This window comes from Epinephelus lanceolatus, chromosome 13 (genome assembly GCF_041903045.1).
Source record: "Epinephelus lanceolatus isolate andai-2023 chromosome 13, ASM4190304v1, whole genome shotgun sequence".
In the NCBI taxonomy this organism is placed as follows: Eukaryota; Metazoa; Chordata; class Actinopteri; order Perciformes; family Serranidae; genus Epinephelus; species Epinephelus lanceolatus.
Window position 1 is genome coordinate 11,703,255 of NC_135746.1, and position 11,911 is coordinate 11,715,165.

The 11,911-nt window shown below is 40.2% G+C and overlaps 1 protein-coding gene across 9 annotated transcripts in view; it reads right to left on the reverse strand.

The window, feature by feature from the left end:
* Positions 1–10,642, reverse strand: part of LOC117270444 (clathrin coat assembly protein AP180) — a 48,439-nt gene extending 37,797 nt beyond the window's left edge. For all 9 annotated transcript variants that reach the window (XM_078173742.1, XM_078173740.1, XM_078173741.1 and 6 more), the window contains exons 1-2: positions 10,099–10,642; positions 9,718–9,982 (exon numbers count right to left, since the gene is read on the reverse strand). In XM_078173742.1, coding sequence (XP_078029868.1) covers positions 9,718–9,847 — 130 coding nt within the window. In that variant the 5' untranslated portion in view covers positions 9,848–9,982; positions 10,099–10,642. The remainder of the gene's footprint in view (positions 1–9,717; positions 9,983–10,098) is intronic.
* Between the last annotated feature and the right edge of the window lie 1,269 nt (positions 10,643–11,911).

An 11,911-nucleotide genomic window follows, 5' to 3' on the forward strand; every position in this document is an offset into this window, starting at 1 on the left:
TAAGCTTAGCTTAGCTTAGCATAATCACTGGCAAAAGGGGAGAACCAGACTTTGTCACAGTGACAATGAGACTTCAGGAAGCTCCCTGCCAAGAAATAGTCTGGCACATAACCCCATGTAAAGCAGCAGCTTGTCATTTTTACACTTGTTCTTGAATGGATTAATTGAAAGAGATACGTGTTAATTAGTGAGCTTTAGACTGGGTTTTTCACATATCCTTCAAAAGTCTTAAAAATGCTAAGACACTGGAAGTAGGATTTAATGAATCATTTTTTCTGACACTGTATTGTAAAATTTCAAAAAATATAACCAAAACAAATGTTGACATTTCTTTAAAAACACTTTGAGGAGTGTGAGTCCCCCACTCTTCCTCTCTTGATCCATGTCTCTCTCCTGCACCCTTCAAATTGTTTTATTCTTAACAAAGTCAGTTAACTTTATTTCTTTTCTTTTTTTGGACCCCTGATTTCCCTCTCTTGGGCATAGACAGGATAGTGTACTGTACGTTGGTACTCCAGTAGTAAAAGCAGGCACTCATTTGGCCTTAGCTACGTTTAGAGAAGAACCTAGTGTAAGAGTGGGCTAACACATTTTGTACCTTTAAGGAATGAGAGGGGCTTTAGAGAGCCTCTACTATTTTTCTATGCAAAGTTCAGTCTTACATCTGATGTAGTCAGTCGATTTTGATTTAGTTATGGCACAAATTACTTAGAAATAATAATAACAACAAAAATGCAAATAAAACCAAACTTTTCATTAAAGGCTTTGAGCTTTACATCTGTCCCACGGACGATAGGCCTACACTTATAAACAGCACCTGAAAGAAGATCAGCTCTGCACTCAGGATTTCCAGTAAATAGGCTATGATACAGTTCTTGTTAAGGTTGCTTAGCAACCTCAGACGCAACCTACCGCCACACTCTTGAAAGCTGGCATAAAAAAGGCACAAAAGTAGCGCCCAGCGCCTGACTTCACATTTTCCAGGTGGTTAAAGACGCGGCATGTGCACGGCCCCTAAAGATGTAGAAACCCTGTTGAGGGATGCTGTTAGGTACATCTTGTTACCTTCAGACAGAGCCATGCTAACTGTTTTCCCCAATTTTCCTGTCTTCATGCTAGGCTAAGCTAACTGGCTTTTGGCTATGGCTTCATATCTAGTAATGAGAGTGATATCAATCTTCTTATCTCAGCAAGAAAGCGAATAAGAGTAACTTCCCAAAAAGTTGAACTATTCCTTTAAGCACTATATCCCTGTAATTAGTTCAGTTTCATCCAGAGACGCTGGCTGTGGCTCCAGCTAGTGACTCACACATACACACCACAGACTGGACACATATTGTAGCTGTTACGCTCATGTACATGTAGTCATCAGCTTCCTGTTCAGGTCAGTACGATGATTCCACTCCTCTAAAAGCTGTTTCTATACTCAGAGTATTTTCACCATGACCTCAGATGAATTTAAACCCAGTGCCTTTGGTGCTGAGTGAACTCCACTCTCTTTTAGTTGACCTTGCACGGACCACATGTTCCCTAGAAATCTGTAGCACACGCCCTCCAGTACAGTGCTCTTTACACACTACACCACTAAATGAACTGAAATACGAAATGTGTTTTCCAGCTAATAGCGAGAAATAAAACTCCTTTTCACAGTCGTATTTTATTCCCTGCACTGAGATCAAATGCAGGCATCAAAAGAAAAAAGAAAATGGGATGTTTGCTCTCCATACAGAGCAAAGTGCTGCACACATTTGTTACTGTTGCAGCTTTTATTTTGCAGTTGAATCACGGCTCCAAAGGCACTTGTGACACACCAGCATTCATTCCTTCAGGCTGTTCATCAGTTACACTTTGCCTTCAGAAGACGCTTATTAGAATAAACAATTTGTTAGTTACCTGCACTGAAACACAATTCAGTGTTTTAGGTCTGGTTTAAGACACATTCATTCATTAAGTCTCTGCACTCCACAGATGACAGCCCTGTCATTTGTCCTCTTCCTTTTCACAGTCGCCCTCTGTCATTACAGTGCCATCCCCTGACACTCTCAATCTGTTACCATGGCAACTGCACTGCACCGCCACCACCAACAACACACCCACGCCCACCCCAAGGGTCACTGACTGTGTCACAGTGACAAAGGAGTAGATACGACCTATCTGCTTTCATCTGTCATCAGATATCTTAAATCAGTCATGCTGAGAAGGAGCTGATTATCGAGTCGGCCTTTTTGCACTTACTTCCTATTTTCAGCCTAAACTATATCGAGACATGAAAAATTCATCAACATTGAGTTTCTTTGAGGTTAGGAATTTCCTCCAGCCAAGACACACATGCAAGAGAAGCACAGTGGCCTACATACAAGAAGCTTGTTGAGCTGCCCTAGAAATGGATCCAGCACAACTTCACAGACTAAAAACCTGATGGAAGACAACATCACCGTGTGTGTGTGTGTGTGTGTTTGTGTGTGTGTGTGTGTGTGTGTGTGTGTGGCCTACAGGTAGATATAGGCCCCTGGGATAGAAGCCTGTAATGTGTTTGATTTTGCTGCATTTATTATTTGGTTGAATAAAAGCTTTATATTTTTGAAAGTATTAATAACATATAAGTTCCCATATGTTTAAATTATTATATACAGAGGGTGCCAAAAACCAGTCTTGGTTAAATACTATACATTATGCGTAGGTTTGTGTATGTGTTATGTATGTCTGTCTCATGTATGATAGCTTTTCTCGGAAACTCAGATGTAGGACGACAGCTTTAGATAGATATGGGTAACCTTAATTGGGATAATGGAGATACTCAGCACTGTATTGATAGCACTATAAATATTAACTGTCATAAATATGATCCAGAACATCTTAAAAGGTTAAGTGCCCATAACAACTTTTCTGTGCTGCATCTTAATATCAGAAGTCTGTCTAAAAACCACAATAACTTAGCCTCTCTACTTTCCATTATTGGGCGTGATTTTGATGTTATTGCCTGTAGTGAAACTTGGTTAAATGATAAGTCATAGATACTCTTAAATTAGAGGGTTTCAGAGTTTACCATAAAAATAGATTGGGCAGAACAGGTGGAGGAGTATGTTTGTATGTAAACTCCAGACTCCAGGCTAATGTTTGTGATAACCTGGTATTGGATGATGATCATTCCGATTCCCTTTTCATCAATATCAACATTAATTATAGCTGCTGCGCAGCGATGGGTCGGGTCCGGGCATTTTTAGGCAATTCTGAGCAACCTCTGGAACCTAAGACGGTCATCTACTGCTCTGAGCTAATTGGCAAGTGGCAACTCAACAGTGGCTTCACAAACTGAGTAAGCCATTCACTGTTGTGTAGGAAAGCAGCCATCCGTGCATGGAAAGGCAGATTTGAAACCACTGTAAAAAATTCAGTTATTAAGACAAAAATCTGAAAATACACATATTGCATCTAGACAGCATGGAGATATTGGTAATTTGTTTGTAACAATGATTGATTTGCTCCATAAGTGAAAAACAGATGTTTAAAATTGCCATTTTTACATTGACTCCAATTGTTCACATTAGAGCAAAATTCAAAATGCTGTCAAAAAAAAGTTTTTGAGATACAATTCTGAAATTTGCCACACATCATCTACCATGACTCGAGAATTTTGTCTTTTTTTCATGAACATTGAAGATTTATTTAGCAAGAATTTGCATGTACAGTACAGGCCAAAAGTTTGGACACACCTTCTCATTCAATGCGTTTTCTTTATTTTCATGACTATTTACATTGTAGATTCTCACTGAAGGCATCAGAACTACGAATGAACACATGTGGAGTTATGTACTTAACAAAAAAAGGTGAAATAACTGAAAACATGTTTTATATTCTAGTTTCTTCAAAATAGCCACCCTTTGCTCTGATTACTGCTTTGCACACTCTTGGCATTCTCTCGATGAGCTTCAAGAGGTAGTCACCTGAAATGGTTTTCCAATAGTCTTGAAGGAGTTCCCAGAGGTGTTTAGCACTTGTTGGCCCCTTTGCCTTCACTCTGCGGTCCAGCTCACCCCAAACCGTCTCAATTGGGTTCAGGTCCGGTGACTGTGGAGGCCAGGTCATCTGCCGCAGCACTCCATCACTCTCCTTCTTGGTCAAATAGCCCTTACACAGCCTGGAGGTGTGTTTGGGGTCATTGTCCTGTTGAAAAATAAATGATCGTCCAACTAAACGCAAACCGGATGGGATGGCATGTCGCTGCAGGATGCTGTGGTAGCCATGCTGGTTCAGTGTGCCTTCAATTTTGAATAAATCCCCAACAGTGTCACCAGCAAAACACCCCCACACCATCACACCTCCTCCTCCATGCTTCACAGTGGGAACCAGGCATGTGGAATCCATCCGTTCACCTTTTCTGCGTCTCACAAAGACACGGCGGTTGGAACCAAAGATCTCAAATTTGGACTCATCAGACCAAAGCACAGATTTCCACTGGTCTAATGTCCATTCCTTGTGTTTCTTGGCCCAAACAAATCTCTTCTGCTTGTTGCCTCTCCTTAGCAGTGGTTTCCTAGCAGCTATTTGACCATGAAGGCCTGATTCGCGCAGTCTCCTCTTAACAGTTGTTCTAGAGATGGGTCTGCTGCTAGAACTCTGTGTGGCATTCATCTGGTCTCTGATCTGAGCTGCTGTTAACTTGCGATTTCTGAGGCTGGTGACTCGGATGAACTTATCCTCAGAAGCAGAGGTGACTCTTGGTCTTCCTTTCCTGGGTCGGTCCTCATGTGTGCCAGTTTCGTTGTAGCGCTTGATGGTTTTTGTGACTCCACTTGGGGACACATTTAAAGTTTTTGCAATTTTCCGGACTGACTGACCTTCATTTCTTAAAGTAATGATGGCCACTCGTTTTTCTTTAGTTAGCTGATCGGTTCTTGCCATAATATGAATTTTAACAGTTGTCCAATAGGGCTGTCGGCTGTGTATTAACCTGACTTCTGCACAACACAACTGATGGTCCCAACTCCATTGATAAAGCAAGAAATTCCACTAATTAACCCTGATAAGGCACACCTGTGAAGTGGAAACCATTTCAGGTGACTACCTCTTGAAGCTCATGGAGAGAATGCCAAGAGTGTGCAAAGCAGTAATCAGAGCAAAGGGTGGCTATTTTGAAGAAACTAGAATATAAAACATGTTTTCAGTTATTTCACCTTTTTTTGTTAAGTATGTAACTCCACATGTGTTCATTCATAGTTTTGATGCCTTCAGTGAGAATCTACAATGTAAATAGTCATGAAAATAAAGAAAACGCATTGAATGAGAAGGTGTGTCCAAACTTTTGGCCTGTACTGTATATGTTTACAGTACTGTTTACAGTCAAACATTTTGATGCACTGTAGGCTCAATTTTTGATAAATCAAAAATATGAAAAAACGTAGTTTGTGTAGGACAGTCTGAAGATGCTCTGTAGCAAGTTTGGTGTCAATTGAGCAAAAATTGTGGGAGGAGATAGGTTTAAGATGTTTTACAGTTTTTGAAAAAACAGAGTGATGAACTTCATAATTTTAATAGGTTTAAGTGTACAAAAGTTTCTTCAGTATTGGGGCTATATTTTGAAGAAAGTTGTGAAGTTGTAGCACGTATTGTTGATTTGTTATGAATTTTCAAAGTTTTGAACTTTAGACACTTGCTGTAGCACCACCATCAGGACTATTGGCTTGAGTTTACAGCTGAGGATATCTGGCATGAGACTGGACCTTTGTGCAAAGTTTGGTGAGTTTTCACCCATGGGAAGTATGATTTCCTCAGAAGAAGAAGAAGAAGAAGAAGAAGAAGAAGAAGAAGAAAGAAGAAGAAGAAGAATACCTAGGATTACAATAGTGTCCTGGCAGCTTAGCTACCCGGATCCTAATAAAGGTTATAATCTTATCACTGGAGCAATCTATCGTCCACCCGACTCAAACCCTTTTGATTTCATGGGTAAACTTGAGGAAATCCTTTATGCAGTAAACAGGAAAAATAATAAATGCATACTCCTTGGGGAGTTTAACATGGACATCTCTAAGAATGATACAATTAAAAATGATTTTAGCAATATTCTACACTCATCTTCTTTTTTTTCCGACCACCAATATCTATACCATATCCATAATACCAAGCTGGAGTCTGGGGTGGTTATGTCTGATATATCTGACCATTTCCCTATTGTACTATTTTTAAATATAGCTCATAAATCTGCACCATCTCATAGCAAGTTAACAAGTGAAGTACTGAACGAAAGAACTCTACAGTTGCTGTGTGAAAAGCTGGAGAGCAAAGCTTGGATAAATGTACGTAATGCTAGTGATCCCGATACTGCATACAATAGTTTGATCAATGAATTAACAGATTCAGTCAGTAAAACCATCCCAGAGAAGACTGTTACACAGAAAAATAATGAATGACACCCCTGGCTCACAAAAGCACATAGTAAAACTGCTTGCTCATTGTGTTAATTTGTCTTAACTTCATGGTGTTGTGCCAGAAATGACCAAAATTGCCAGAATCATTCCTATTTACAAAACTGGTGACAAAAATGATATCAGTAATTACCGTCCAATCTCTGTTTTACCAACTTCATCTAAAGTACTGGAAAGAGTTGTGTATAATAGACTAAGAGATTATTTGGATAAGCTGCATATTCTCTCTAGTTCTCAGTATGGCTTTGTGTCTTACTGAGGTAACTTAATGTCTCTTGGAGGCAACTTCATGTTTGTTTTGGTCATTTTTGTGTCACCTTTAAGCCATTTTGTGTCCCTTTAAGATCGTTTTGTGTCTCTTTGAGGTAACTTTGTGTTTGTTTCAGTTGTTCTGTGTCCCTTTAAGAACGTTTTATGTCTTTCTTTGGTCATTTTGTGTCTCTGTAAGGTAAATTTGCATCTCTTTGAGGCAACTTTGTGTTTGTTTTGATCACTTTGTGTCTCTTTTTAGTCGTTTTATGTCTCTTTAAAAACATTTTGTGCCTCTCCAAGGTAATCTTGTGTCTTACCGAGGTAACTTTGTGTCTCTTTGAGGCAACTTTGTGTTTGTTTTGGTCATTTTGTCTCGATTTAGCTGTGTTGTGTCCCTTTAAGTTCATTTTGTGTCTCTCTGGGGTAACTTTATGCTTGTTTTGGTCATTTTGTGTCTCTTTTTAGTAATTATGTGTCCCTTTAAGGACATTTTGTGTCTCTCAGAAGTAATCTTGTGTCTTACTAAGGTAAATTTGTGTCTCTTTGAGGCAACTTTGTGTTTGTTTTGGTCATTTTGTCTCTTTTTTGTGTCCCTTTAAGATCATTTAGTGTCTGTTTAAGCTCAGTCTGCGTCTTATTGAGTTTGTGGTATCAAGAAGTGGCTTCCTGTTGGAGAAGTAGGTCATGGCTTGTGCCAGTGACAGTTTGCTCAACAGTTGAAGTCTCTACAGTCGAGAGTTAAAGACACACAGAGGAAAGAAAGAGTAGAGAGTGAGGGAGCCACGGTCTCTGGTGCATCGCTAGCATTAGCATGGTCACCTTTGGCTGTGTAAATAATGCAAGGCAGTCATTGGCTGATTATTCAATTATTCAGCAGGGGAGCGGATCACAAGATAGAAGGTCCAGGCCCAAGACACAGGGCCAGACCTGCCCAGCGACCACACACAGACACCAAACAAAAAAAAAGACAAGTCATGCCAACCAGACCAGCAGTCATCTGTATGCAGCGCCACGCCACTGCTTGGGTCTGACTCACTATTTGTGGTAGGTGACAGTGATTAATCACGATTTGTCATAAGGTTGCCTCTGCTGTCATCTGGTGATGTGTCAATAAAGCTGTGAGGTCTGATAATGTTATTCAGCCATGACTTTATGGCACTATACCAGGCAGAGTAAAGCAAAGTCTTTGTCCTGTAGAGAAGAGGTGGTGGGGCCTTTTGTATATCTGTGCTCAGGGGCCCAGTGTCTCATAACCCACCCATGATGCCTATACAAGCCTAAACACACAAATAGACAACACAAAACCCAAATAGTTCTCTTTGCATGTTATTCAGACAACAGCCTATCTTGGAATTTACCTTTTAATTTAGTACGTGTGACACTTAGACTTTCTTTACAATCCAGATTTACAATAAATCTACAATGTGAACAAGGTGTAAGTTTCTGTTTCAACATTGAAGGGGACACATATGAAACGGGGACTTTATGGGTCCTCCACCAGAAAGTTTTCACCAACAAATACTTAAGCACCAATTTGCTCCTTCTTAGCATCAATTTATTGTGTAAAAGTCCTCTGCTGCATGGGCGGAGTATGAGACAATGGGCCCCTGGGCACAGATATAAAAAAAGGCCCCACCACTTCTTCTACAAAGGAGCAAGACACACAGACTTTGTGGTGGTTTTGTGTCTCTTTGTGGTTGTTTTGTGTCTCTTTTAGTCATTTTGTGTCTCTTTTTAGTCATTTGTGTCCCTTTAAGATCATTTTGTGTCTTTTTCAGATCATTTTGTGTTTGTTTTGGTCATGTTGTGTCTGTTTCTTATCGTTTTGTGTCCCTTAAAGATGATTTTGTGTCTCTCCAAAGTAACTTTGTGTTTGTTTTCGTCTTTTTGAGTCTCTTTTTAGTAAATTTATGTCCCTTTAAGGTCATTTTGTGTCTCTCCAAGGTAACTTTGTGTCTCTTTGAGGCAACATTGTGTTTGTTTTGGTCACTTTGTGTCTCTTTTTAGTCGTTTTATGTCCCTTTAAGAACATTTTGTGCTTCTCCAAGGTAATCTTGTGTCTTACCGAGGTAACTTTGTGTCTCTTTGAGGCACCTTTGTGTTTGTTTTGGTCATTTTGTCTCGATTTAGCTGTGTTGTGTCCCTTTAAGGTCATTCTGTGTCTCTCTGAGGTAACTTTGTGCTTGTTTCAGTCGTTTTGTGACTCTTAAAGGTTTTTTTGAGTCTTACTGAGGTAACTTTGTGTTTCTTTGAGGCAACCTCATGTGTGTTTTGATAATTTTGTGTCTCTTCTTAGCTGGGTTGTGTCCCTTTAAGGTTGTTTTGTACCAATTATTGGTCATTTTGTGCCCCTTTAGGGACATTTTGTGTTACTTTGTGTCTTTGAGGCAATTTTGTTGTTTTGTGGCTCTTTGTGGTTGTTCTACCAAATGTTATTTTGTTATTTTGTGTCTCTTTGCAGTCCCTTTCCATCTCTTTGCGGTCATTTTCAGTCTCTTCCTGGTCAGTACCTGTTAATTTACATGACATTTTGTAGATACAGGCCAATGGGGCCCCTGAGCCTGTTCAGTAATTCACCTATGCTGTGCTACTTTCATGTTTTAATTGGGGAGGAGGGGGCAAATGCACATGGACATGCCCCCTTTGCCCCCCCCCCTGAAATCTACACCCATAAATGTGAAGTTAAAGGAAGTGGCTTGGCAGGAGAAGGGAAATGAAATGGTCTTGCTCTGAGGATGACTTGTCAGTCTGCCTTAAAATATGACCTTTTCTCCCTCCCGCACTCTCCCTTTCTCTCCTACCCTCCCTCTCACTGGGTTTCCATCATCTTTACTGGAGGCTGACACCAAGGGTCAGCAGAGGGGTCATCACCATGGCTGCATCAATTCATTATGGCACCACACCCATTAAAGCTCAGGGCATTAACAAATGGCTGCTGATAATTACATGCTTGTGATGGCATGTGTGGTTTGGGTGGATGTGTAGTGCAGCCTGTTAGGCCATGGGCTCTGTGAGGCCGGTAGGAAAGAGGAAGAAGACTTACACTCCAGGTGCTTTTTCTTGGGCGCCATCACTTCATGAGTGGTGGCTTTGCAGACAGCCCGGGCCATATCTGATCCCGTTAGCTGGTATTGCGCAGCGGCGATGCGATCCGTGAGCGTTTGCCCCGACATTTTCTCTCCGCTGAATCGACCACCTCAGGAATGTGTTTCACCCACAGGGCCGAGGAAATATGAATATGAATATATCACCCGGCTGCCTCCCTTGCTCTCCTTTCCTCTTCCCCGGATTGATAGGCCCGTGACCTTCTGTGTGGGCGGAAGAAAAGCGCACAGAATGAGCTCAAAGCAGCACATAAACGTTATTTTCGCATCAGATCGTGCGGTCACGTTGATGATATGCGCGGTGACATGAGTAGACTTACGCAAGGTTGTGAATTCCCCCCGGCTCGTCCCGTTATAGGCTCCGACCGTTCAGTTCAGCACCTTGGACAGCTAATGCCACTCGGTTATGTAACACTCAACTGGCAATGAAAGCTATTTTCTCACCCCGCAGCAATTTAATGCAAAAATAGGCCAATGAAAAACGCGGTGCAAGCGAGGCTCCTCCGCGTGTCCTCAAAAATATTCTTGTGAAAACGACTGTAAATCAACACTCCATAGGTCGGCCAAATATCCCGTTTGGAGGGGGCATCAGGTTTGGCTGTCTCTGCTCCACCGTCAGTGCATTAAAAAGAAGCTTTCAAAATAAAAGAAGAACCCGCAGTTTCCTCCTCTGGCTGTCAGACTGCGGTGTTTCAGTCCGTTTCAGGCGCGGAGATGTTGCTCCTGTCCTCAGATCGACAGAAAATGCGCACCGCTCCCCGGTGGTGTCGCCAACACTGCGCAGCGCAAGATGCTCGGGAAGAGGAAAAGACAGAAGGGAATTTCCTTTTTTCCTCCCCCTCCTCCTGCTCCTGTCGTTTGTTTATTTATTTGGCCTATCTATACGTCCATCCAGACTCTCCTCCCCCAGCGGGTGCTTGGAACAGGGTTGGGTGACACACGTCGCATCCCTCGTCTCTTAAAGGGGAGTCATAGAAGAAACTCATGTCACTATGCGCCAAAAGGGTTAATGCACGAGCGTGACTGGAGCTTATGTGCTGCTGCATGTAGGAGATGCATCTCACAGGTCTGCACGTATAGGAGGCAGTGACAGATGATGGAGGTGGAACATGTTCTGGAGATAGATAGATAGATAGATAGATAGATAGATAGATAGATAGATAGATAGTGTGTGTAGTGGGCAGTAGTATCAGTAGTGGGCCAAATTATAACCTGAATCTATTAGCTGACCATAATAAACATTTTTATATAAAATTTTATAACATATTTTTTGGCTCATTCTCCCATTGTACCTCACTGCATTCTTGAAACTAAAACTTAAACAACTGTACACTTGTTATATGTATATTGGTAGTATGCTATCCCATGGATTCTTCTATGGCTATTTTAAATATTCTAATTTCAGTATACTTATTGTGTTTCATAGTAGCCTATATTGTACATTCTATAGATATCTTATTCCTACAAAATATGCTAAGGCTTATTTTTTGTACTGATATATACCTTTTGTCTCTTCTAGGGTTATATGTATAATATAATATAATATAATGTATATACAACACTACAAAATATACTTAAGATATAAACACTTAAATATACATTTAAAAAATGAGGTAGAGTGGGAGAATATATATAGGCCTACTGCACTATAAATATACTAAAATTAAATACATATTAAATTTGTATTTAAATATATATCAGCATAATCATAGGATAACATACTGGCAATATACATATAATAAGTAAAGAAGTTTAAAAAAAACTTTTAGGTATAGAGAGTGGGAGAATGGGACAAAAATTAGTTTGCATAAATATTTGTGTTATGATCACATACTATATTAGAAATATATAATAAATATATAATAATATTAGATACATTTAATGTTCAATATAAAGAATACAGGCTACCACAATACACTAGATATATATACTAAGATTAAAATATTTAAGATATCCATTGGATAACATGCTAGCAATATGCATATAACAAGGGTACTTTTTAAGTTTTAGTTTTAAGAATGCAGTGAGGTAGAGTGGGAGAATGAGCCAAAATTATATGTTATAAAATGTTAAAATCTGTACTGTGATCACATAATAGAGCAGGGTTATAATTTGGCCCTCAATACTGTTGAG